Source organism: Coptis chinensis, chromosome 7 (genome assembly GCF_015680905.1).
Source record: "Coptis chinensis isolate HL-2020 chromosome 7, ASM1568090v1, whole genome shotgun sequence".
In the NCBI taxonomy this organism is placed as follows: domain Eukaryota; kingdom Viridiplantae; phylum Streptophyta; class Magnoliopsida; order Ranunculales; family Ranunculaceae; genus Coptis; species Coptis chinensis.
Window position 1 is genome coordinate 900527 of NC_141462.1, and position 27057 is coordinate 927583.

The 27057-nt window shown below is 36.9% G+C and overlaps 5 protein-coding genes and 2 pseudogenes across 6 annotated transcripts; 4 read left to right on the top strand and 3 right to left on the bottom strand.

Annotated features, from left to right (window-relative positions):
- The first annotated feature begins 3149 nt into the window (after positions 1–3149).
- On the top strand, positions 3150–7076 carry LOC147484998 (endoglucanase-like). Its single transcript, XM_086571227.1, has 8 exons — positions 3150–3577; positions 4143–4355; positions 4822–5022; positions 5129–5206; positions 5732–5884; positions 6000–6108; positions 6213–6379; positions 6580–7076. Exons 1-8 carry the CDS (start codon positions 3347–3349, stop codon positions 6976–6978), a joined length of 1551 nt encoding a protein of 516 aa, XP_086427353.1. The 5' UTR covers positions 3150–3346; the 3' UTR covers positions 6979–7076.
- A 695-nt stretch (positions 7077–7771) lies between these two features.
- On the top strand, positions 7772–12389 carry LOC147484999 (2,3-bisphosphoglycerate-dependent phosphoglycerate mutase). The gene is made up of 2 exons (XM_086572441.1): positions 7772–7968; positions 12031–12389. The coding sequence occupies exons 1-2, from the start codon at positions 7825–7827 to the stop codon at positions 12208–12210; spliced, it is 324 nt and encodes a 107-aa protein (XP_086428567.1). The 5' UTR covers positions 7772–7824; the 3' UTR covers positions 12211–12389.
- On the bottom strand, positions 8563–10171 carry LOC147485000 (uncharacterized; annotated as a pseudogene). Its single transcript, XR_015201985.1, has one exon. The product of XR_015201985.1 is annotated as an uncharacterized LOC147485000 (transcript).
- On the bottom strand, positions 10171–11978 carry LOC147485001 (uncharacterized). The gene is made up of 2 exons (XM_086572440.1): positions 10837–11978; positions 10171–10803 (listed from the first exon to the last, which is right to left on the bottom strand). Exons 1-2 carry the CDS (start codon positions 10983–10985, stop codon positions 10179–10181), a joined length of 774 nt encoding a protein of 257 aa, XP_086428566.1. The 5' UTR covers positions 10986–11978; the 3' UTR covers positions 10171–10178.
- A 5220-nt stretch (positions 12390–17609) lies between the features above and the next one.
- Positions 17610–19235, top strand: LOC147485002 (Aha1 domain-containing protein). Its single transcript, XM_086572538.1, has 3 exons — positions 17610–18639; positions 18723–18802; positions 18907–19235. Exons 1-3 carry the CDS (start codon positions 17755–17757, stop codon positions 18998–19000), a joined length of 1059 nt encoding a protein of 352 aa, XP_086428664.1. The 5' UTR covers positions 17610–17754; the 3' UTR covers positions 19001–19235.
- Positions 19236–20896: 1661 nt separating this feature from the next.
- On the top strand, positions 20897–22014 carry LOC147485003 (E3 ubiquitin-protein ligase SIRP1-like; annotated as a pseudogene).
- Positions 22015–25289: 3275 nt separating this feature from the next.
- On the bottom strand, positions 25290–27057 carry WCRKC1 (WCRKC thioredoxin 1). Its single transcript, XM_086573483.1, has 5 exons — positions 26580–27057; positions 26395–26469; positions 26217–26283; positions 26073–26090; positions 25290–25969 (listed from the first exon to the last, which is right to left on the bottom strand). Exons 1-5 carry the CDS (start codon positions 26894–26896, stop codon positions 25871–25873), a joined length of 576 nt encoding a protein of 191 aa, XP_086429609.1. The 5' UTR covers positions 26897–27057; the 3' UTR covers positions 25290–25870.

Below are 27057 nucleotides of genomic sequence, written 5' to 3' on the forward strand. Positions count from 1 at the left end.
TTTCTCCAAAAGTAGATGTGAGGGACTAATATTCACAACCAATGCATATTATACATGTGTCCAGCACATCACAGAATTATACTAAGACCTCAGTCAAGTCGCTCATACCAAGACCTCAGCCAGGTCGCTCATATGAAGACCTCAGCCAGGTCGATTATACCAAGACCTCAACTAGGTCGCTTATACCAAGACCTCTGCCAGGTCTTATAACGCTTGAAGATGGAAAGGCAGACGTTACAACCAGTGGCGGAGCCAGGAAATTGAGTGAGGGTGAGCCAACCCCACCCAAGTACCACGCAATCACAAATCAACAAATAAAAAAAAAAACTCATTTTTAACTAATTATTCACAACTCTTATTTGAAATTATTATTTGTCACACAAAATGAAAAAAATCAAAATTGAATGTGCTAGTGCAAATCTCTAGACCCATTAGTGTTGTTATGTACTAATGTCCAGATTTTTATGAATAATTTCAACAATTCTTGTGCATCTAAATTTCTTATTTTCTAATTATCTTAGGTGTTCTAGATATGATTAGGTTTTACTAATGTCACACAGAGTAATGCAATTGTTCAGAGAGGGGCTCGTTTTTTGGTTGAAAGGGGTGGAACTATATACAGAGATTATTCCAAGTTCTTCGAGGAATTATATACGTACTGAAATTATTTTTACCGGATTGCGAGGTCATGAATAGTAATTTGGAACTTCAATCATCATCTCTAGAATTACAAATCAATCATTAGGTCCAGTATAGTGTCTCGGATCAATTGTCCATAGTGCGCATATCACTTTTGCTTTAACTTTGGTTACGACAAGTCATAGACATTTATCATTTGACTAATGCATTTTAGATTTAAAGAGGCGGAACATGAGCAAGGTGAAAAGTCAGAAAACCTTTTAATTTGATCTTCCAACCTTCTTCCGGTTGCCTTCCATAAATAAAAGGACTAAGAATTGACCAATAACAAGCTAATCCAAGACTATATAAAACATGTTGAAGCATATATATAGAATTCTCAAAAGAATTAGGTTGGGTTTAGTTGGGTTTTTTTTTTTTTCTCTTTTCTGTTTGGGTTTTTGGTATAGAGTGAAGTGTATTTTTTTCTTTGTTAGAAAGTGAGGGTGAGCCCGGGTGTACCCTGGGACCCCCCTGGCTCCGCCACTGGTTACAACAATTCTATAACAGTAGCCATGCACTTTATGGCATCCGCATTTAAGCTCATTCAAGAGCCACATTGACCAAAGGTCACAGGCTATAGATGATGAGGGAACTAACAAAGGAGGGGAGGGAGATTCATGCTCCCATTCTCTCCATCTCCCATTCAACCACCCAATGTGAACTACGTCTGACTTGATTCCAATTCACCGGAGAACTGGATACGTAGGCAGTTCGATCATTCAAACTCAGTCATAACATCATCTTCCCTAATCACCTAGAATCGTAAGGTCGTGACCAAAACGCATATTTACATTGGCATCGTCTGTGGATCAAATTTCTTGGAAATTCATCTACTAATTAAACTCAAATCTATCAATCTTTCTTTTTGAAGATTCCAATTTCCAATCTCACAAAGCGTGGCAATCAAAACGAAAAGCTACCAAAATTCATAGAATTACAACGACAATTGGAGGTCAACCCAAACTATGAAGCGTGTTGATTGTCAATTTTCCAAACAAACTATTGTATGGAAAATAGTGGATGAATTCTCAATACATTTCTTGATCAACCAGATAAGTACTTGGTTTCTTGCTTCTGAATATCTTGAAAAGTTTGGAACTCAATTGTGTTTGCATTGTCCGAGTATGCATGCATGATGTGGTGACTACTGAATTCCCTTTAATTGACTGTCAATTAGTTATTTATGTTCTCGCCAGTTGTGCAGTTCAATATAACATGAATGAATAATAGAGTGAGTTTGGAGAACAATATTTCATGGTTGTGCTCAGTGGTTCGTTGCTTAGCCTGTTCCAAATTTGACTTTCGTGAAACATTTTGTCTGGCAGCAAATAATGCACCCCTGGTAAGGTTTTGTCATGATATTCAAGAGTATCTCATACTCTATAGCATATAAAATTCAGAGCTCGTCACAAAAATTCTTAATTTAACGTACGTTGAGATTGTTTGCCCGCAAAAAACTCTTTAAGATCAGGCCAAATTCCACCCATTGATATGCTTGAAAAAAGCAGCCAAGCTATTTTATCTCCTGAGAAGTCAGGTTAGAGGTATTCATTCACTGATTGACAATATGCTGATATACCCATTATGTGACTGAAGTTGCGGTACGATAACTGTTTTAACTAGTTAGATTACCATTTAGATGGCTTTCAGCGTTGAAGATTAATGCTTCATCTTTCAAGATCCAATAGCACTACAAGAAGTCCGAACGTACTAATCATTTAATTGTGGACCAAGGGCCATGGGGTGTACGTGCAATTGGTGCTGGTGGCTCACTTTCAATAAGTACATGCTAATTTCTAGGCGGATGAAGATTGATTATGGAAGCCAATAATTGTTAGACAAGTTAATCCCCTTTGCTTACAGCTTAAATAGATTTCGACTAACAGTAAATGAACCTAAAGCTGATAGACATAATAAAATCACTGAAGGCCAAATGCATTCATGATATATTTGAGTTGCGTGATAAAAACATTATGTGCTTGAAAGTCAAGGAAATCAAGTCACCATAGATTACATGAGTGTAAGAAGATATCACTGCCCATTCCTGGACGTAACTAGTTCTATTCGATCATTCCACTATATCAAGTTCCTATGCCAACATAAAGAATGGTTCAATTCATACTTGGTCAACAATACCTTGTGTCATTTTTGTAGTAAATTAGGCAAGTCTAACAACGATAATGTCCATTGGTGAACTAAAGTTAATGCAGCACTGCACGTATTCCTGATGCATAAGCAAGGGATGGTGAGAGAGCCATAGGCCAAATATATGTGCTTCACATGCGCCGTAAATATGAGCTCGATGAACTTTTACTACACAGATTTCTTTACCTTTATGAAGAATGTGGATGCTAATTTTATGAGCTCATCGTCCCTTCAGTTTTTTACTTGTGCTCAACAAAGAGGAGTACGGTTACACTCCATATCCTTGGGTCCATACTTGAATTTTATGTGCACATGCCTATAAGTTCATACTTCAGCTCTATATACAGATTGATTACAACAATCAAGCTCCTGTATATGGAAGCTACTATAGATACATGGTAACTAGGAAGATATTCGGTGGGAGATTTTATTCCAATTCTGTACTATAGCTATTCTTTATATAGATACCATAGCAACTGAAACATTTACTGTACTAAGGAAGCAAGTACACTCATTATATATGGCGATGTTGAGTGGAATACTGAAGGGCCTGTTGGTGTTTTGGTGTGTGTTAGTTAGTCTACAAGGATTAGCTGCTCAGAATGTTAGTGAGGGGCCAGGTTTCGACTACAAAGATGCTCTTACCAAAGCCATTTTGTTCTTCGAAGGGCAACGTTCAGGGAAGTTACCTACTAATCAAAGAGTCACTTGGAGAGGAGACTCTGCACTTGCTGACGGCCAAAGTGAGAATGTAATATGACAAACTAACATTAAATCTGCATAACAGTTATGTCTGAGTAGTTATTTTCTTTATGTTTTTTTTTTCGCTCACAGCGTTCTTGCAGCCATTCATAAATTACAGCACCAGTATTGTACCAAAGTGAATTTTTTTCTTGAGGGGGTGTGTTTTCATTAGAATGTTGCCAACTGCCAATCTGCCATTAGCATATTGCAGCTAGGCAAGTTTATTTCGCCTTCTAAGTGGAGTCTTTTTACACATTACACATTTTACACAGTTCATTTTTTCTTCTCTACATTATATGAACGATAGCCTATATAAATCAGACCTTAACTAGGCGCTGAACATATATAACAGAATCTCATAGCTTGACCATGAGACTAAATTGTACCATCAACAAGTTCATATCGAAGTGCCCGTTAGGTATGATTCCTTAACTGTCAAATGATACTATAGTCGATGTCGGTGGTATGTTCCGGATCCGTATTGTTTGATACTGTACTCACCAACAATCCAGAGTGTATTATGTTTAGCAAGTACAGATGGACTGATGTAAATGATTTGTGTAATTTGGCAGGTGAAGCTGAGTGGGGGATACTACGATGCTGGTGACAACGTCAAGTTCGGGTGGCCCTTGTCGTTCAGCATCAGCTTATTGAGTTGGGCTGCAGTGGAGTACAAGTCCCAGATATCTTCCGCAAACCAGATTGGCTATCTTCAATCGGCAATCCAATGGGGAGCAGATTTTATATTAAAAGCTCACACCACGCCCACCACACTATATACTCAGGTTAACACAGGTCTATTTAGTGTTTTGATACAAGTATATATACCTGATGATGTTGTTTGAACTATTTGACCAATAAGGAATTAATGCACAAATTTTAGTTTGGTGGACATATTGTTGATGTCTACTTGAAAAAATTCACAAAAAGTTAAAAACAATGTATTTTTTAAAACATATGGCGTGAAGTCTGTGCGATGGAGACTTACGCCCTCACAACTGAGGCATACGCCTCAGGAACACTTCACACACTGAAGGCGTACGCCTCGTATGCATATACACATTTCTCAACGCTTCTAGGGCGTTTTAGGTACGCCTCGCCTTGAGGCACACCTCAAAAGCTTTTTAAAACATTAATCACTAGCACACATATGGATGATTATATGTCATTGGGATTTTATGAAGATCCATCAGAAAGCTTACCTGCTTCATATTTTGAACTGCACTACAAGGTTTGGCTGTGGTATTGTAGGTCGGTGATGGTAACGCTGACCATCAATGTTGGGAGCGTCCTGAAGACATGGACACACCTCGAACTCTTTACAAAATAACTTCCTCCAAACCAGGCACAGAAGCGGCCGCTGAAGCTGCTGCTGCTCTTGCAGCGGCCTCCATTGTATTTCGTGGTGTGGATTCAGGCTATTCTTCAAAACTTCTAAGTCAATCACAATCGGTAACTGATTAACTAAATGCCCATGCATATATATACCTTAATATATTTAGATCCTCTAATTTTTTTCATTCCGAATGTAATTGGTTTATGACATTCTTTCGATCAGCTGTTCGATTTTGCTGACAAGTATAGGGGATCCTACTCTGGTTCTTGCCCTTTCTACTGCTCTTACTCAGGCTATCAGGTATTAGTAGAGCATTAAGACTAATATAACTACGAAAAACGACTAAAAAGGGTATCGAACTTTACAAGTTTGGACAATATGGGAACTAAACTTTTTTTTTAGTCAATTTGGGAACCAATTTTTTTAATTTTTGCAATGTGGGGACTAGTTACACATGTAGTCTAAATTTCTCACACGGTATTTCATAATTCACAAGTTACATATATTGTTATACACCATGCTAACATTCTACAACCTCATAACCATGCTACAACCTCATGACTATAGAAATTAATTCGAATTGTGAAACGCCGTGTGAGAAATTTAGATGTCATGTTACACATGTACCCACATTACAAAAATTAAAAAGTTTGGTCCCCAAATTAACCCGAAAAAAAAATTTAGTCTCCATATTGTTAAAACTTGTAAAGTTCAATCCCTTTTTTAATCGTTTTTCGATATAACTACTATCAAGAGCGAGATTACTTATTTGTATATATATGTGGTAATTGTGCTAATGGATGACAACTCTTATTATGTTACTAGGATGAACTTTTATGGGCTGCTGCCTGGCTATATAGAGCAAGTGGAAATACCAAGTACTTGAATTTTGTCTTGAATAATCAAGGATGGAGTCAGGCAGTTTCTGAGTTCAGCTGGGATAATAAACTTGCGGGTGTTCAGACTTTACTTTTGAAGGTATGATTATCTTAAGCTCCGAAACCTTCTTATGATAGTGGAAAGAAAACTCAGTGTGTGAAGGCGAAACTGCGAGTACACTATACACTATATTATATCTTCCGTTCCTCCTCAGGATTATGTGGCTGGGAAGACAAACTTGGGGAAGTTCAAGAACGATGCAGATTCGTTTGTGTGTGCATTGATGCCAGGAAGTAGTTCTAGACAGATCCAGACAACTCCTGGTATGAATTAGTTGCACACTTCTATATTATTTATTTTTATTTTAGAAAGATAGAACACTTCTTTGGATATCCTTCAGGGTAAAATGTTGTGATACTACTTGCAGGGGGACTTCTGTACACCAGAGATAGTAGTAATTTGCAGTATGTTACAAGTGCTACAACAGTGTTGTTTGTCTACTCGAGAACTCTGAAAGCAGGCGGGGTTGATGGCGTCCAATGTGGGTCAGCGCATTTCTCTACCTCCCAAATAAGAGCATTTGCGAAAGCGCAGGTAAAGCATCTTTTCTCTTTTAGACCCTTCACAAACATGTTTGGGAGATTCATGGGATTTATAGAAAGTGAGGATCCAAAATGGTACCCCTTGTTGATATTCAGTGAAAACAGTATACTGCATAATTTAATGGTCTGCTTGCAAAGCATATGAAATGGAAACCATTTTATAAAACTTGATCCTCATTTTTTGCATTTCAGGTGGATTACATACTTGGAAATAATCCACTGAAGATGTCATACATGGTTGGCTTTGGAAACAAATACCCCATGCAGTTGCACCATAGAGCTTCATCCATCCCCTCGATTGGAACCCACCCAGCCAAAGTGGGCTGTAATGATGGACAGTCATGGTATAATACTGGCAGCAACAACCCCAACACTCACACTGGTGCAATTGTTGGAGGTCCAAACTCAAATGACCAGTTCAATGACGCAAGAACCGACTACTCCCACTTGGAGCCTACAACTTATATGAATGCAGCAATGGTCAGTTCACTTGCTGCTGTACTTGCCACAGATGTTGCCAAGAACTCGCAAACTAATGTAACCATGAACATCGCCCAGTATGAATTTGTGGAACACATATATAATTACTAGTACTCTGTAGTATGGAGACACAAGAAAGCTATTATGGTAGTATGTAGTATGTTAATTTTTCTTTTACCACATTGCTAATAAATGGATTGAACATTGAAGAGGGTACAAATTAGGGGTGGAACTTGGGTCGGGTTAGCCCAAGCCCGATAGACTAAAACCTGATTTTTGTTGGTCGTGGGCTAACATGTCAAATCCGTAGTCCAGGCTTGGTTTTGTAAAATCAAAATCCGACTCGATTTTAGGTTGGGCTCGGGTTAGAATACCAAAAAATCGAAAAACCCGAGCCGTGTGCATATATGTACGTATATATTTTATTTCTTCTATTTTTATAAAAAAATGAGGTTGAGAATCTCTATTTCATAGAAAATAATATAACCAACAAAGTTAGTTTTCCATTCAAACAATCAAATTCCTTTGATTTTATTAGAAGATTTCAATTTCAATATTTTTTTACCTCGTAATTCCAAAAAAAATCCGAAAAATTTGACCAATCCGACATAACCCGATATAATCCAAATTGATCGGGCTAGGGCTTGGGCTGAAAATTTAAAGACCAACTAAGACTTGGTCCGGACTCGGGTTGAAACATTTGAAAATCGGGTTGGGCCCGGATTATGTCTCAACCCGACCCAACCCGCCCGAGTTCCACCCATAATACAAATATATAATTTTTTTTAAAAAAAAAAAAGCAAAATGCCAACCCCTGAAATGTCAGCATAAATCGCGATAAAATATGATGCCGACGAAATAACAGTTTTGGGTGTAAGAATAAATATCGAAATTGAAATCTATTAGAAAACCCTTAAAACCCTTGAAAGAAGAGAGAAGAGAAAGAAGAAAAAGAGGATGACGCAGAAAGCAGGTTTGTTTAAAGGGCAGAAGAAGAAGAAGACAATACCTCCAAGTAGGCATGGAAAAGCCCCTACCATTCGTAAAGGAAAGAGAGTCATCAAGTCTTCTAAGGTTACTAAAGAAATGGAAACGGATCGTGTAAGAAACACCTCTCTCTTTACATTTCTCTAAATTATATTAAAAATCAATTCTTTTTTATTACTAGTTTATAACTGTTTTACATGGGAATCAAACTGGAGTTGGGTAATACCTTTTATATGCTTCTTTATGTTTATTGAGGATCTGCAAAACTTACTTGCCCATTGGATTTGGAGATATACTGTTAAGTGTTGCCTGTCTCTTGGGCTTGTTGACTGTAAATACTAGTAAACTAGTTGTCTTAAGTACCATTAGACTGTGAAGATCAAATGTTCATAGGAAGAGGATAACCAAGAGGGAATAGCTAAATAGAATAACAGAGATTGCTGGTATATTGCTAGTTGAAGATGTAAAAAGGGAGAAATGAAAGACAGGAATTCTTTCTCTCTGTAACGGAAAGAGACCTTTTTTTTTTGGTCGGTAAGCGAGGTTTTTAGAGAGGTACCCTACCCCTTTTTATTCATAAATAAAATTCTTGTTACATTCTCACCTATTGTCTATCCCTAGCATCATCATAAATGATTTTCTTGATATCTTCAGAAAATGAACTAGGGATAACTTCTATGTACCATACAGTTGGTACATTATAGGCAATGACATCTGATAGTTTATTACATTCCATGTAAATATGCATAATAGAGTAAAAAATTAATCTATCAATCTTAACCAATCTTGCTGCCATCCTTTTCCTTGCGTGCCTTTGTTGCTTGTTATTTTCCTTGATAATTTTTTTTTCATTAATTGGGCCTGTTTCTGGCCCAATTCTCCTAAAACTGATTTCCTCCACCACTGTGCATCCTTTAAGATCTATCATTGATGAGAGCGATGGTATTTAATGTGACTACCTTCAGTGTTGTCTTGATCACCTTGTGAGCCTGAGCTATCACCGGCACTTGGCCCACTTCCTTGATTCCTTCTTATATTAGGGCTCAAGTTCTTTCCACCAATAATTCTTTCCCTTGGACTATTGCTTTGGGTTCGCTGGTTTGTGTTCAAATTCCCCTTCCCTTACTGAATCATATGATGACCTTCTCTGACTTTTATTGAGTGTTTCCGTGTAGGAATTTCCCACTCACCTTCTTTATCATCTTGGGCATTGGGGGCTTCTTTAACTCCTTCAGAGATCTTACACTGCTGGCCTTCCTGTTTGTCTTTAGTTTGCTCCAAGTTGTGGCATTGTTGCCCTTGTTCAGCCCGAGCATCCTCATCTACTTTCTTTCCCTGATCATCCCTACTGATGCATTCTTTGTTTGTGTCCTCGTGTTGAACATCCTTTTCCTTTTGCAACCATACTGTGTTCTTTACCTTTTTCTCATGTACTGTCTTTGGGCATTGCAAAAGGCTATGTCCAAACACCTTGCAGCACGAGCACTTTACTGGCTTCCAGTTATACTCAAATGGTATAGTAAAATTTCTTTTCTGATCCACAATGACTGGTAGCCCATCAGGATAGGCACAATCCGTGTCTATTTCAACACACACTCTTGCGTAAGAGGTTCTTGCCATTGATTCAGTAGGCTTATCAACGAACATTGGCGTTCCAAACTTCCAATAACACTTGCTACTTTACTAAACCCCTCCTTATTCCATAGTTCCATTGGAAATTTCTTCATAACTACCCATATAGGAATGGTTTTCAGTTCATTTGCTTCCGCTTCAACAAATAGTTTCCAAGGTCTGACTACAAACAAATGACTCGCAATATGGAATGAACCAATGTCCAAAACAGTGCTTCTATCTTCATCTCTTTCAAACTCAAAAGTGAACATGCTGTCGCCATAGGTTCTCATGATGAACTTCTTCACCTTCCATGTTCTCTGAACTATATCTTTGACATAATTGAACCCCAATCTTCTGCCCACAATGAACTTCTCATATTTCTTATTGACATTCTCAAATTGAGAAGACTTCACATGAAGCACTGGCTTACCATTTACTAGTGTTGGTGGAATATATTCAAGTGTCTCTTTGCCAACAGATGCACGTCCAATGATATCTACCCATGAGCTTATCTTCCCACCATTAGAGCCTGCAGCACCTTCTTCAATTGTTCCCGATGTAATTTCTTCATTCCCAATCTGTTTTGGATCCCCATTAGTAATTAAGCTTTCATCTTGAACCTGTGTAGCTTCAAGGTTGTAGCCAACAGTCACCAACAAATCTTTTGCCTCTTGGATCAGTTCTTCTTCAGTTTTGTTGTTTGTAAACCCCTAAGGCATATCTTCATTGTTTCCCACTCCAAAAACCTCCATTAGTTTGTTCTGAATAAATTCTACCTGATTTCCATCCTTTCTAGCATCCAAATCCATAGGTGATCGATGCACCACTCGATATTCGACAGATGAATCTTCTTCACTATTCTTCATGGCTGGTGTTATTCTCGTCTTCTCGTTTCCAGCAGTAATAGGCTGCTTAGAGTGCACAGCCACCGCGTGCATCTTTGCCCACACACTTACATTGTCTTCTTGCTGATCGGCATAAGATCCTGCTTTTCCAGTCTTCCTTGACTCCCCATTCAAACCCTTTGCTGTTTTAACCTCTGTTGATGGAGCCCCATCAGATGAGTGGGTTAGGCTCGATATTGAATCTAAACCTTTCTTCTCACCTTCTCTACCTTCAAAATAGCACAAGATAATTTGTTGAACATTTAAAGCTTCTTCCTTTTTTGAATCTACTGCCTTCAAAGCTTCTTCCTCTTCTGACGAATCTACTTCCTTCTGCTCACCCCCCTTAGCTTCATAATTGAGGACGAGATCCAAAGCCTCCTCCTTTATCTTGTGGCCTTCTTGGTGTGCCCAACTTCCATCAGATCTAACTTCGATTAGATCGAGCCTTCTCCTAAATCTCTCCAGCGAACCTTCTCTGTACTTCTTAACAAGTACAGACTTGGCAAATTCCATTTCCTCATCCTCCGTTGTTGGTGTTTCGTTCTCAGTCTCATCTCCCTCATTGCAATCCTTAGCTGGTGTGCTAAAGCTTGCGGCTGCAAAATCCCTAAATTCTCTAGAAATTGGCATGTTTTTCTATTTTTATTACCAATTGACTGAATTACCCTTAAACCCTAATGTCGCCCCTTAAAGGTCCCCATTAGAGACAAAACAAGCTCAATCAAGTGTTCAAAAAGAGACCTCACATTGGTTAGTTTTGGTTAAGACCACGATTAGAGTTAGTTTTTTGAAATATTTGCATGCGTTTTCTGCATTAGCATCAGCTACTTATCCCTAATTATTCTAGTAGATTTATTGTCTAATGTAGGTGCCACTGGAGTGTAATTGTGTAAAGTTGTGGCTCTCTTGTGGGGTAGCAAAATTAGTGAATGTTTCTTTGGTTTCATATGAAAATACTGATCACAGTGAAGCCATAACACGATTTTGTAATGCTTGTATCTTAGTGTTAGAAGTTTGAAAGTCTTTCTTAAAAGTTTACCCAAGTAATTTACAAGAGAACTGACTTCCTTGTGCTTCGTGTTGTTGGAGAGATCGCTGTGTCTGCATGTAGCTGTAGCACCATGTAGTATATAACAACTTGTCCAGAGATGAGCGAAGTTTATTGAATCCTGTTGTCTGTATATTGATGCAGTTGTTGTTAATTTGGTGAAATAATTGGTTAAATGGCAATCTTTTGGAAAAAAATTCTTCTTTGTTATTTTCCGCAAGTCAGATTGTAAAGGTTCTTACTTTTTCAATGAATAACACTGAAAACTTCCAAAATAATATATATGTTAAACTCTTATGAAGAATTAACTTTCCTTACCTCTGGAGTCTGGACTACAGCCGTCTTAGCTACTGCAATTGTTTTACTGCCGCCCCCTTGTTTAGTATGACAAAATTTAGAAAAGTATATAGTGTTAGACCTTCTTTGATGTTGTTTAGTATTCATATGATGTTTATAGCATGCAGTTGTCCTGTTAGGGGTGTTAGTAAGTACGTTCTTTGATATTTGTTATCACCGAAGTCCTTTGACAAGAGCTAATTCTCTTCATTAATAACTGGATACTGATGGTCTGGTTCTTCAATTTTTCACACTGATGGTGAAGTCTAACTCTCTTCAAAATTTGTACAGGAATTGACAAAGTTCATAAACCACTGCAATGAAGTGAAATTTGCAGCTGCTGCCAACAAAGAAGGTGGTCAGCTTAGTATTGTAAAACCACCACCACCTGATGAGTCAACAAGTGGAGCAAACAAAAAGGAAACACAATCCATCACCGACAGTTCAAAAAGACTCCCAAGTAGTACGTAAAGTTGTAATGAGCTTGTTCTCTGTTTTTTAAAATTATCGCAACTGCTGCTACTGAAGAAAACTAAATTTATGAGTTCTGAATTTTGAAGTGAGCGTATATTTGTTCAGCTCTTTGGTTACTGTGTGTACTATTTTCAGTACTGCGTGTAAACAATAGATATTCTGCTTGCTTATACTCCTATTACAGTCTCGGCTTACTCGTACAAATGTCAGAAAATAAATTATACGACATCCAAGCTTGAGCTAAAAGTCTAAATCCATATATAATTTAGGTCGCAGTAGTAGAGAAACAGGTGATGTTGTAATTGTAATTTTCAGTGCTGCAAATAAGGTGGACCTGGACTTCCTAACCAAAATGTAAATCCAAGATATCTAACCCATGAATGCCCACCAAACCGATATCCAAACTCCAAAGCCATCCAGAACTACTCCCCCTTTTTTAAGCCCCCTCCTCAAATCTTCTTAATTTGGTGAGACAATGATTTTTGACAATATATTACGACTGTTGTACACTTGTACGCGGGGTACCTTGCTCGCCTTGATAAACAGTGGGATAAAACTTTCTCCAGAGGGCAATATTATGTTTAACACGGTTAATATAAGTTCAACACAAAGTCGGATAAAAGTAAGCAAGAGTATAAAGTCAGGAGGGTATTAATCCGAACAATCCTCAAAACTGTTTTTGGAGGTGATCAATAGCACTATGGAGAGACGTCTCCAATGAGTACAACCACACCTTTAATAATTTCATATAACACATTGCTGAAAAAAAAATGTCATTCATTATGTCATAAAAGGAAAAACAGTAACGGGGGTTGAATGAGGTCGTCCAGTAAATTAAACACACAGCAAAAGTAACACATTAACACCACAGAAGTATAGCTCAATCCCAGAATACATGATTCACCAAAAGATTTCCCTTCCAAAATGAACACTAAATATAAGGGGAGTAGAATGAGCTCGTCCAGTAAATTTAATACAGTCAAAATAATAACACCACATAAGTATAAATCAATCCCGGATTAGATGATATTATCTACATGATTCACCAAAATATTTCCCTTCCAAAATGACCACTAAGGCCTGTTTGGCAGCATGGTTTGGGTAGCCTGTATAATGTATAAGACCTCTTATAAGGTATTTAGTTGTTTGGTCCAGTCTATTTTCAGAATATGGGCCACAACTTATGAATAAGGAGAACATAAATGCCCGATAACAATGATCACGTTATCTCTTTAGAAATGTAAGATAACGATATTCATTCAACTTAATCACGCGAGAAAAAAATAAATAAATTAAAAAAAAAATCGAGAACTTGGAAAAAAAAAACTTTCTTCTTCACCTACTCTATGACTTCTTCTTCTCCACCATCTCCATTCCGATCTCGACCGACCACCGCAAATATTTGTCACTTCCTCCGTTTTAAGTTCTAACCCCACCATCTTCTCTTTTGTGTATTTAAAAAAACAAAAAACCAAAACATTACCCACAAATAGAATTTGGGTATTCGAAGAAGAACTATCTTCACAATTTCCTCATTTTTATACTTTCAATATTCTCTCTTTCTTCACAATCTAATGGAGTGCTTTTAAATTATTAATTATTTTTTGTTGGACTTCAAGTAATAGAGAGATTATGTTGAAATTATGTTGAATTGAAGTTTGGCTGTCATTTTGAAATTACTAATCCAAGTTATCTTTCGGTTGATTTGTGGTTATTTTTTCTAGGAAATTTGATGTTATTTTTATTCAATTTGGAGAATTGATAAAATAAAAATAAAAATACAAAATAAATAAAATATGAATAACAGTACCAGATAAATCTGAGAGACCAAACAGTCTCCAGACTTATTACTTTTTGGGTATCCACCACAAATTATACATAGCCTAAATATGGTCAGATACTACAGAATTTGGCCAAAATAAAGGGATTAGTATGAGAGAACGTGCTCGTCCAGTAAGTTTAATACAGTCAAAGTAATAACACCACAAAAGTATAGTTCATCTCGGATTTCATGATATTAGCTACACGATTCACCAATAGATTTCGCTTCCAAAATGACCACTAAATATTCCAATCCCTTGTCATGAATGGGTGTGCAAGAGCTTCTTGTGGTTCATATTTGAAGAGGCCTTGCAAAAGAACCCCCAAAAAGAAGGGAAAAAGAAACAAGTAATACTGATACAATGAGAAGTATGTATTCATCCCAAACATACCTTATCAATTATAAATTCTACAGTATCTGCGGATGCTAAAAGGATGTTTTCAGGCTTTAGATCAGCATGTACGACAAGATTATCATGCATAACTGACACAACAAACGCAAACCAAGTAGAGAGGACCATAACAAATTCACGTCATATCAGCGAATTTACTTAAAGTCTTAAACAATGAAGTGAGCAAGTCTTGTTATTCTTGAAAATGAATATGAAAAGTGGAATATAACGAATTACTAAGCACATGAAACCCACTCCAACAAATTCCTTTACTAAGCACCGCCTTATAGCAAAGGAAGCACTCTTATATTCACTGTGCAATAGAAGATAATATAAAGAAGGACTTCTCACGCACTGTTAGAATCATAAAAAAACAACTTAAATGTGCGTATTGCGAATTTTATAGGCAACCTAATCAATCTATCACAACCAGGCCAAAAAAAAAATGCAAATTTTTGTTTTGTTTTTGTTTTTTGTTTTTTTTTTTTTTTTTGTGGAAGGGTCTAAATAATAAAGATAAATAGAATTATGTATTTATTTCAATTCACAAAACTAGAGTGCGTTAACTACTACGAATTTAATATGGACGGATAAAGTTAAGTACTTAAGTACTTAAACTATTAATTGATACTACTATGTCTATATATATCTACATAATCTAATCCACAAGTCTACAATAATTTAACAAATTGTTAACTTCTTATAATGCTATAAGTATATATAACTCTACTATCATGTATCACAACCAGGCCAAAAAAAAAAATGCAAATTTTTGTTTTGTTTTTGTTTTTTGTTTTTTTTTTTTTTGTGGAAGGGTCTAAATAATAAAGATAAATAGAATTATGTATTTATTTCAATTCACAAAACTAGAGTGCGTTAACTACTACGAATTTAATATGGACGGATAAAGTTAAGTACTTAAGTACTTAAACTATTAATTGATACTACTATGTCTATATATATCTACATAATCTAATCCACAAGTCTACAACAATTTAACAAATTGTTAACTTCTTATAATGCTATAAGTATATATAACTCTACTATCATGTATCACAACCAGGCCAAAAAAAAAAAAAATGCAAATTTTTGTTTTGTTTTTGTTTTTTGTTTTTTGTTTTTTTTTGTGTGGAAGGGTCTAAATAATAAAGATAAATAGAATTATGTATTTATTTCAATTCACAAAACTAGAGTGCGTTAACTACTACGAATTTAATATGGACGGATAAAGTTAAGTACTTAAGTACTTAAACTATTAATTGATACTACTATGTCTATATATATCTACATAATCTAATCCACAAGTCTACAACAATTTAACAAATTGTTAATTTCTTATAATGCTATAAGTATATATAACTCTACTATCATGTATCACAACCAGGGCAAAAAAAAAAAATGCAAATTTTTGTTTTGTTTTTGTTTTTTGTTTTTTGTTTTTTTTTGTGGAAGGGTCTAAATAATAAAGATAAATAGAATTATGTATTTATTTCAATTCACAAAACTAGAGTGCGTTAACTACTACGAATTTAATATGGACGGATAAAGTTAAGTACTTAAGTACTTAAACTATTAATTGATACTACTATGTCTATATATATCTACATAATCTAATCCACAAGTCTATAACAATTTAACAAATTGTTAACTTCTTATAATGCTATAAGTATATATAACTCTACTATCATGTATTTACAAATTGTTTTTTTTGTGTATATCATCTACTCACCATAAAGACCATCTCCACAAAATTTCAGTTAATTTGGAAACCTTTAACCTAAATAAAAATTGTTGTCATATTTAAAAATAAATCTAACGGTCTAGAAAATAATATTTTTGCAATAATTTTTTTTCCTAGGTTAGAGATTTCCAAATGAGTTGAAATTTTGTAGAGATGATGTTTATGGTGAGTAGATGATATCTACAAAAAATTAGGTTTGTATTTATCTACAAAAAAAGAAACAACCCAATTCATCTAAACCCATCAACCGGATAACTCGAATGCGGAAGACGCCTACAAACAAAAAAAAGACCCAATTCATCTAAACCCATCAACCCGGATAACTCGAATGCGGAAGACGCCTACAAACAAAAAAAAGACCCAATTCATCTAAACCCATCAACCCGGATAACTCGAATGCGGAAGACGCTGAGGAGGACGCTGAGGAATATCAACAGTCACAAACCCACTACCAGAGCTGTCGACTTGAGATTCTGAAACACCAGGAAGGCGAAGCAGTGGCGGTGGCCCAGCAGGACGAGGCAGTGGCCCAGCAGGATGGCGGTGGCGGTGGTGGTGCATTAGCCATTACAATAAGATTTTCCCCATTTTTTCGAACGGAAACAGTAGACCCATTTTCAAACTCAACCTTAATAGATCTGGGGCAGACATTGTTTGCTATAGAAGAGGGGAGGTTGTGTTTGCACTTGGGCTGAATGTGCTGCTTTTATAGAAAGAGATTTTAGGGTTTGGGAGTTGGTATTTTAGGGTTTGGGAGGGTCATAAAAATTTAGGTCTAAAAGTGAAATAAAAGTGAAATAAATTCGGTGAAATAAATTCGGTGAAATAAAAGTCAATTTCAGATCATTTTCGAATCGGATTCACAGACAACCTGTATGCAAATTATTTAGTATTTCACGATTTTATTTATAAAAAATATATATATAAAAACATATATGTATTAATTCACAAAAACAATCCATAATCCAATTACATATATCAATGAAAATTGAATAATGAAACATATATTTATCGAATGAATCAATATGATGACTAATCTTTATCCTTTTAGTCATTTATTTTAAATTGTTAGGATAATGAGATTTTAAAAAAATAATGAAACTTATCTTAAAATAAATTATACAGGTCACGGGTTAATGACCCGACCCATTAGACCCGAAAACTAATTGGGTCTACTAACGGATTACTCGGGTTAACATATGTAACCTAATCCAACCCATTTATTTATCGGGTTCAACAGGTCAACCCTTAAATAACCCAAAAGCCTTTTTTCCCAATCCAAACCTGCTAATTTCGTGTCGGGTTAGGAGTCGTGTACAAAACTGCTACCCCTAACCATAAACCAACCATATCGATCACTGAAAATTGGCACATATAGTGAGAAATCAAAACATTTCGCGGCATTTCGTACTATATCAACCCTTGAGTCAAAATTAGGGTTTATCCAAATTCCAACTTCCTGGCATATTCTAGAGTCTTCCAAACTTTTTGCAGTACCATCCAGAACTAGTCCCTTTTTTTTAGCCCCATCCTCAAATCTTCCCATTTGCATTCATTCTGCAAAAAATTTTTTTTTTTTTTTAACTAATGGCGAAATACGGAGAAGGAGACAAGCGATGGATCGTAGAAGAGAGACCAGATGGAGCAAACGTACACAACTGGCATTGGTCAGAAACAAATTGTCTAGAATGGTCACGTCAACTTTTGACAAAGCTTCTTTCCAATGTAACAATTGTTGATGGTGAAGGTAATCTTTATATTAAAACTAAAACTGTTGATAAAGTTGATGGTGAAGCATATGTTAATGTTAGGAAAGGGAAAATAATACCTGGGTATGAAATTAGTGTTATGCTTAGTTGGGAAGGTGAAGCTAAAGATGAGGAGGGGAATAGTTTATTGAAAGTTGATGGGAATGTTGAGTTTCCTTATATTGCTGATGAGAATGCTGATGAAGATCCTGAACTTAAGATTACTGTTAGAGATGATGGGGCTATTGGGAAACGATTGAAAGACGCGTTTTTTACAAAGGGGAAGGGTGTTTTGTTGGAGAAAGTGAGGGTTTATGTTGATACTATGACTAAAGGCGGGCCGGCGAAGGAGGAACTGGAAGTTAAGAAGACTACTACGGCAGTGGCGAAAGGGACGGAGAAGGTGGTTTTGCCTGTGGCACCCGCTTCTGCTGCTACTGCACCAGCTGCTGTGAAGAAGAAGGAGAAAGAGAAGGAGGGGTATAAGACAATTACAATGACTGAGAAGTTTAATTGTAAGGCGATACATTTGTTTGAGATTTTGATGGATGAGAATCGATGGAAAGGGTTTACGCAGAGCAATGCGAAGATTAGTAAGGAAATTGGCGGGGAGTTTACTATCTTTGATGGATCGGTTTCGGGGATTCATGAAGAGCTTCAAGAGGGGAAACTGATTGTGCAGAAATGGAGATTTGGAAGTTGGACTGATGGAGTTTATTCCACGGTAATTCATGTGTTTTCCAGTCTTTCATGTTATGCATTGTTTGAACTCAAACTTTGAATTAATACATTTGTTGATGCTTGCAGGTGCGAATTGCATTTGATGAACCTGAACCGGGTTACACTGTCATCAAGTTGAAGCAGACTGGAGTTCCAGAGGAAGACAGGTTTGTTTTAACTTTATATGTTATATCCATCTCCAAATTCTCCATGGTCTTAGTTATTCCTAATCTTAGATTTGTTTGTCTGATACTGATTGTTTTGGTTGCAGATATGGTAATTCAACTGTGGTTGAGAACACTGAAAGAGGATGGCGGGATCTTATCTTTAACAAGATACGTGCAGTTTTTGGTTTCGGAATCTGAAAAGGTGTTTGAAAGAGTATATCCCAATGTAGAAGTTTACAACATTTGGTCCGATTTTGAGCAATGCCATGTGATTTTATGTCTTGATTATAGTGTAATGTCCTGAAAAAAAATCCTTCTGATTAAGGTTATGGAGTCTGCGTAAGAGTCGAATTTTCAAAATTCTTACTCGATTTTATTGTATTGGATGGTATGAAGTTGGGCAAAATAATGAGATGTGCTTTTCTTTGCATAATTCCTATCATTCCTGCTGGTTATTTCTTTAATGGCGTGCTATTTGTGAGAGGTGCTCGTTCTTTACATAATTCCTGTGTGCTATTTTTGATAGTTTTGATTTGCCTTGATAACTACAAGTTTCTGTATTTGAAGAAAACATTAGACAACTGCATGTATGAACTTTATTCAAATTGGGTAACCTTTTGTGTAGTGAATTTGTTAAAACAATGAAACATAAGTATGATTAGATCTCCTGGAACACTCTAGGTTTTGTGTGCGTGGGGGTGAAGCCTTAGTGCTTTCTCAGAGTCCTGAGTTTTAGGGAAAGTTTTTTAGGAAGGACATGGCCGGCCAACAAAATAAGTTAATTTATTAGGTAAGCCTTTTAGATGGGATTCCTTGCTGGCTGTCAGTATAGAGTGTTTTGAGTAGAGTATTATAGCTTCAGTGTAGATGGTATGCTGTTTTTTGGTTTTTGGCTCTGTTGAAATGGTGCAGCTGATATTTGAGTTTTCTATCAAAATTTTCATCCCGAGTAAGCTGGGGCCGTCGTCTCTTTAAACTGTGCTTGTTATCTCGGTAAACTGGGGCAGGCTCCTGGCTTCTTTCTTGAGTCTGTTATTTGGTGCGACACTGATTTTTCACATTATATTCTGAGCGTTGTGCACGTAGCACATTGCTTGCTTAAGAAACAGTGGGTTACCTACATTTTTCAGTCATACAATTCAGTCTTCCCCAAATTTTCAACAAATTCTCAGAGGGGAGAATACAGGGGACCATTACCCAGATTAATTGCATGTGGTTGGGCAGTGGTGATGTTTTCCTTTGTCCCCACAATAAGCTGCTCTTGGACAATAACGTTTCCGATGGAACCCCAAATTATTGATCTACAACCATAAACCAGATTTTTTGCGCTTTATTGATAAATTTTGGGCCTGGCTTCTGGATCAGCATAAAATTAAATTGGCAAGTCTTTGATGGATCAATTTCTTTTGGACTAAAGTTGCTGGAAGCAGCTAAGAGCAAGTCCAATGGAGAACTACTAAATTGGGCTGAAAAAAGTGCCATATAGGCTTTTTAGCTTGCCCAGTCAAATTTGGCTCTCCAAAATAAAAAAACCAATCCAATCGCATTTTCTATTTTGAAGTGTTAAATGATACGGACATCATAGTTTTTGCCGTCCGTCCTATTATTTTTTGAAATTTTTTTGGATGGACAGCACAGTTTCTGCTGTCCGTCGAAATTTAACACACGGGACGGCATAGTTTCTGTAGTCCGTCGTCCATTATTTTTTGAAATTTTTTAGATGGACAGCAAAGTTTCTGCCATCCGTCGAAACAGTTTCTGGTGTCGTCAAAATTTAACACACGGGACAACATAGTTTCTGCCATCCGTCCATTATTTTTTGAAATTTTTTTGGCAGCACAATTTCTGCCGTCCGTCGAAATTTAACACACGTCCGACTATAGGTGAAAAAATAAATATTCGTCCAAATTGAATAAAAAACACATTTCGTCGCCTGAGAGGTTCGAACTCTCGCGGGGAAGTCCCATGTGCTTAGCAAGCAGACGCCTTAACCACTACGCCAAAGCAACAATTGCTAATAATTAGCAGCTAACAAAAACAATTCCACCTCAACCCATACCAATGGTAAAAACAGTAAATTTGGTCACATCCAAGGTCACAATCCTCTCCAACCCAACGAAGCCAGACGAGATGAAGAAACAAGCTCCCACCTCAAAAACCTTAAAAAAAAATCTAGAAACAAACAATGTCTTCTCCGACAACAACCACCGCAACAAGTAACGGAAACAACGTTGTTGGACAAACAACATACTGGTGTCACGAGTGTGACATGAGTTTCTCTCTTGTAATAACAACAACCCAATCCCACCCAGAACTCACTTGTCCACACTGCCATGGTGATTTCTTAGAAGAAATGGACTCACCTCATTTCCAATCTCAAAATCCATCTCCTAATTTCTCTTCCCTTCCTCCTCCACTCCATAATCATCACCCACACCCACACCCACACCCAATTCTATCTCAAACCATAACCCCAACAACCGACGACGATATTCCAATCCGTCTTTCTAACGCGTATCTTTTAGACCGTTTAATTCAACATTTAACCGACCCAGACGATGATAATAATGATAATGATGATATTAATATCATGCCAGGTGGGGCAAATACTAGTTCCCCAGCTTCAAAAGCTTCAATTGAATCAATGCCCACTATTAAAATAACTAGTTCGTTTCTGGGCCGTGACTCTGTGTTATGTGCAGTGTGTAAAGATGAGTTTTTTATTGATGTGGAAGCGAAACAATTGCCTTGTAATCATATTTACCATTGTGAATGTATTTTACCGTGGCTTTCGCAGCATAATTCTTGTCCAGTTTGTAGGTTTTTACTACCTACGGATGAGAATGAGAGTAGGAGGAGGAGTACTGGGACGGGAAGAGTTCCGGTTCGGTTTGGGAATTTAATGGATGATGATGATGAGGAGGAGGAGGATGAGTTTGGTGTTGGGACTACTTTGAGACATATTGTTAGAAGACATAGGTTTGTTTTTACTCCTAGGCCTGCTGGGAATTTTGGGTCGTCTTCATCGCCTACTCAAATAGCGCAAGCTGAGACGAGCTCGGCGGGTCCGGCTAATAGTGGAGAGACTGTGTCGAGTCGTCCGGTTGGGAGTCGGTTTGGGTGGCGGTGTTGGTGGAAGTGGGAGGTTGGATGAGGATGGGGATACTGTAATGTCTGAAATTAGGGAAGCTTTGTTGGAGTGATTGGTTCATCGAGGTATGTTTTTGATATTCATTGTGGTTCTCTTGATTTATTCTGTTTAGACGTTAGAATGTAGTTTGCATGATTGCTTGGTTTTAAGAAGATTGGGAGTAGTTAGTTACTTGAAATGTTTAGAGCAGCTCATACTCTCATAGATTGAAAAAAAAAACAGTGGAATGTATACCTACATAACTTATATTATTGACACCGGGATGAGCATCAAAGTCCGACCGTATATTGTGCACATAGTCATATACTTAAATGTTTAGTGCAGCTAAAAAAAGACCAACGTAGTTTATATTATGCACATAGGAATGAACATCAAAGTCTGAAGTGAGTAAAAACTGTGAAATTTAGCAAACCCGCAACTATATGAAACATTAAGCCAATCACTTGGTTTCAAACAGATTAGAACAGAATGTGTGCATCTTGTCATGAGTTATTTTATATATTCTGCTATATATATCAAATGGTTGTCAAAAGGAATATACATGCCTCTTTACATTTTGAAAATTTTCAGTTATTCAAAGGAGTATACTGTCACACTTGTGACACCAATATGTAGAGGGAGCGGAAAAGAAATGCTACTACCCTATGGTTATGACATCCAACCCTCCCTGGACATCGGCATAAATGAACTTGGAACGTCTGCAAATAATGTTATGAATTTGAATGCCCTCTTTTCATGTCAAAGGCCTTATTTCTGGCTATAAATAATTGTACCTAGCATGGCTTGTGTATATCACCAAAGACTATGCAACAGGAATGTTAAGATTTGTAATTCTTTTAGAAAGGTTTACAATGTTTAACATCCCTGTTGATGCATGTATTTTTGTATTTATAGACTTAAAATAAGGCATGCTAAGTAGAGTTGGATGCTGTCGATGGATTGACGTTTGGCCCTAATATTGAGCTAGGCTCAGCCAGCACAGATGTAAATAACGGCAAATTCCATAATAGTTAGTTCATTTAAAGAGTAGTCAGCATGTCAATTTTGTTAATTTAACCCAGTTTGAACTTCACAAGCTAAAATGTTGGGACTAAGAAGCTAGTAATTATCTTTTACCTACCGGAGCTAGAGTCCTTACTCCGTGACAGAGCGCTTCCTACTGTGCTAGATTCCCAGTGTAGCTCTCAGCCAGCACAGATGTAAATAACGGCAAATTCCATAATAGTTAGTTCATTTAAAGAGTAGTCAGCATGTCAATTTTGTTAATTTAACCCAGTTTGAACTTCACAAGCTAAAATGTTGGGACTAAGAAGCTAGTAATTATCTTTTACCTACCGGAGCTAGAGTCCTTACTCCGTGACAGAGCGCTTCCTACTGTGCTAGATTCCCAGTGTAGCTCTCCTCTCTATTCAAAATGTACTAGGAGCTTGGTCTCAGTCCAGGGAGCATGTCATATACTATTAGGTTATTTTCCCCATGTGTGTGCCTCTCTGAGGACTTACAAATGTGGTAACACAGTTCCAGGTTCTCCGTAGCTCATTCTGGAGGAGGTTATTACAAATGTAGAAAGGCGTGCTATAGTTTAATCTTTTTGACAAAATTATGTATGTGAATCAGTTGTTGATATTGTAGTTAACCATCCTTTGTTTTTTTATTTACCCCTTGCCTTGTTAAGTAAGTGTTATCTAATAGGATGAACAGTCTTTCTCTTAAACGGACACGGACATGTCATATAGTGTCTTGAGCAGCTTATATAGTGTCTTGCACAACTTATATTGTGTCGTCCTAAACAAGTTAATAAGTGTAAATTAAAAAGCTGTTCAAGACACTATATAAGTTTCCCACGTACATGTCCGTTTAAGAGAAAGCCTGATAGGATGAAGAACCTAATAATTAATTTTATCTTGTCTTAAACGAAAGCAATCAGTTTCAGAATTTCAATTAAGTAATTGGTCCTTATAAATGAGTAAAGTGTGGTAGCAACTGTGTCTACAGTGAGAGCATTAGGAAGCTGTAATTTGGGAATGTCTATAAATGTGCTGACTGCTGACTAACTCTTCCATGTTATGGTTGCCTTCCTGAGCTCACTGGCTGTACTTCTGCTATGCAGGTTTTGTAACAAGTGGTGTGATGCGGACAGGCAAACTTTCATTAATTTACTTAAATCTCGTAAAAAATTTGCAGTAGAAGACTTCACTACCTGTGTTGTATACCGTATAGATAATAATCTGTGCTTGCATAGTTGCATTTGTCTGTGCTCTCATTTTCTTATATCTTCCCTTTTTGATCCTTTTTTACCTTTCAGTTTTTATGTCCATTTGCACAGGTGGAGCTCTCTTTTTCATGTAAATTAATGTCATCTTCAATTGTGAACAAAAATATGGCGGCATTTCCTTTCTTTCCCGTACAAAATCACAGTTGCTGTAAATTGTACAATTTTACGATTTGCCTCTGTAATATTGGATAATGGATTATCAAATTTCTTGTATTGAATGTTTTTTTCATCTCCTTCCATTGTGTACCATCAATCTAGCTCACACCCAACTTCTTTCATATTCTGCGCTAATGTTTTGAAATCTGAGATAAGCATATTGAGGAAACTGAAGTTCCATCAGTTCGTCCTCTGTTTTTGTCAGTAGGCATATTCATATAGCTGAGAACAGTTGTATGCTTGATCTTGCTATAACCCGTAGTGTAGTGTCCCTGAAGCGTGTTTAAGGTGAGTTGTAGTTCTGACTATGTAGGCACGTTATTATGGACATAACAACAAGCACCCTGAGCATTCTGGCATAAATGTCTCGACGGCCTTATTGTGGTTAATAAGCAACTGAATCCAGTAATCCTGGGGTTGATCGTAGTTGATGTTTAGGGACAAACTGCTGAAAATGTATTTGAGCTCATGAGCTCTGTTCCCTAAGTCGTATGGGCAAGGGAGTGTACGATTTCAGTGGGCTTTCATGGAAAATGAAATTATAAAGTATAGACACCTAAACCGCAAGATCACTAAAAGAAATGCTCGATCCCTTGGCTTCAATGTGTGAGTATTGCAAGCGAAAATAAGGCTCAACTGCTCAAGTATTAGGCTCCAATTTGCTCTGAGCCTCTGAATAAGTATTAGGCCATACTGCGTCTTTAATTCTTTATATTGAAATATGTTGACATTCTTCTTTCCTAGTAATTAAGGTGTTACCCATGAACTTCAAGTAGAATTGCAAGAGGGATTTTTGAACGGTTCTGATGGATGGTTAATTTTAAAGACAATCACCAACATGCACAAATGTTAAAACTTTTGGTGGTAGTGTTTTAACTTGCAACTATCAGTTAAGTCAATTGATCGGAGAGAAAACTTAGTAGGATATATTATAACTTGCAACGATATTCTGAGTACATTAATTTTATTGTAAGATTCTCAACTGTGACGTGAAAAGAAGATGTGAACCCTGCTTTGTCAAGGATATATCTGTTGTGGATCATTTCTTATATTCAACGAACTGAATACGGCCGACCGGCTTCAACGAACTGAGCGTTATAAACAGAGCCTTGCTCTTCTCCTTCCCTCACTGGTCGAACATTTCAGCAGTGACGCAGCCACTGATTACGGCCACTTGTTTCTTAATATCTATTGAAGCTTGCACTTCTCCCTCCCTCACCGGTCGAACATTTCAGGAGTGATGCAGCCACTGACAACTGACTACGGCCACTTGTTAAAGAAATGCATGATCGTGAGGAGAAAAACAAGATACAGTGAAACATGCAGTTGAGCCAACATACTTTGCTGCTAAAATGCTTCCTAATCGTTGTTTGTAGAAGGTTGCCATTTTAGACTTCTTCTCAATTGATTCTGTGATCAAGACCTTTATATACAACTTCGTCATGATTTTACTGAAGCAAGTGCTCATAAAATACAAACTGTATAATCAAATAAACTTTTGGATCATTTCTCTGACTTCATCTACAACTAGCCATGCTTTATGTCCTCCAATAACTTCTTCCTTCATTTCTCCATCCTTCCACAACTGCCATTTGAACTTCACTTTAGTTTCATTGTTCATTCGTATTACAGTTTTTTCAAGAATCAAAACTATGTAAATTGAAAAGCAAAGGGGACCAAAAAACTACCTGAATTGTTGGCATTTTCTGGTGACATCAAAACCAATGAATGCAATTAGAAATTTAAGAAGGGTTTTAAGAATGACAGAAGTTAAATAAGAAAAATAATTAGTGAAACATAATCAGCCACTACTTGGGATGCAATCCACATACTGAGATATTTCCGCGCTTCACAAGAAGTTGAGAAACATTGTTTACATCCACGTAATAGAATTTGACTCTGTGGACAACAGTTTTGAACAATGAATTAGACATAGCACAGGACACCCGAACTCGAATTAACAAAATGAACTCCGATATCTTGTCCATGGAGAAAACAGTAATGACTTACTTTGTGTCGTATTCAGCCGCAAGCTTCTCCAATTTAGGCTTCAAATAGATGCACTTTCGACACCAAGCAGCCATCCTAACAATATATCGTTCAGTTAGGAACAAGTTAATGATTAGACAATACAACTCTGTTGATAGTACACCAACATTTACAGGCCGGAGTTGAATAGTTACTAAAATCATTACCAGTCAATGATGACGGGCTGTGATTGCTCCTGGGCTTCTATTAGAATCTGATCCAAATGCTCTACACTAGTAATGGCCTCCATTTCCAAGGTTGTTGGTTTAGCTGTACCTTGCCAGAACGCCTGGCCTTTCACACTTCTATTTGAGAATCTTGGCTCCTTTCTCTTAATCTCACTGAAGAATCCTACACCATTTCCTGAAGACACTAAACTACTACTTCCAACACTTGTTGAGCTCAACCACTGTTGTTGGTTTTGATCCTTACTGTAAAATATCTCTCTGCAGAATATGTGGGAATTTGCAACTGATACTGCCATGTACTTGTTTTTCTATTAAGACTCAAAAAAATGTTAATGAAAATCACTTTTTAACCCATGCTGGACATGTTCTATATATTTGGCTAGAGGCTTGAGCAGAGAAAGATATTGAATTGAGATTAGATATTTTCTTTTCTTGGTTTTTTTATTTTTGATCGAAT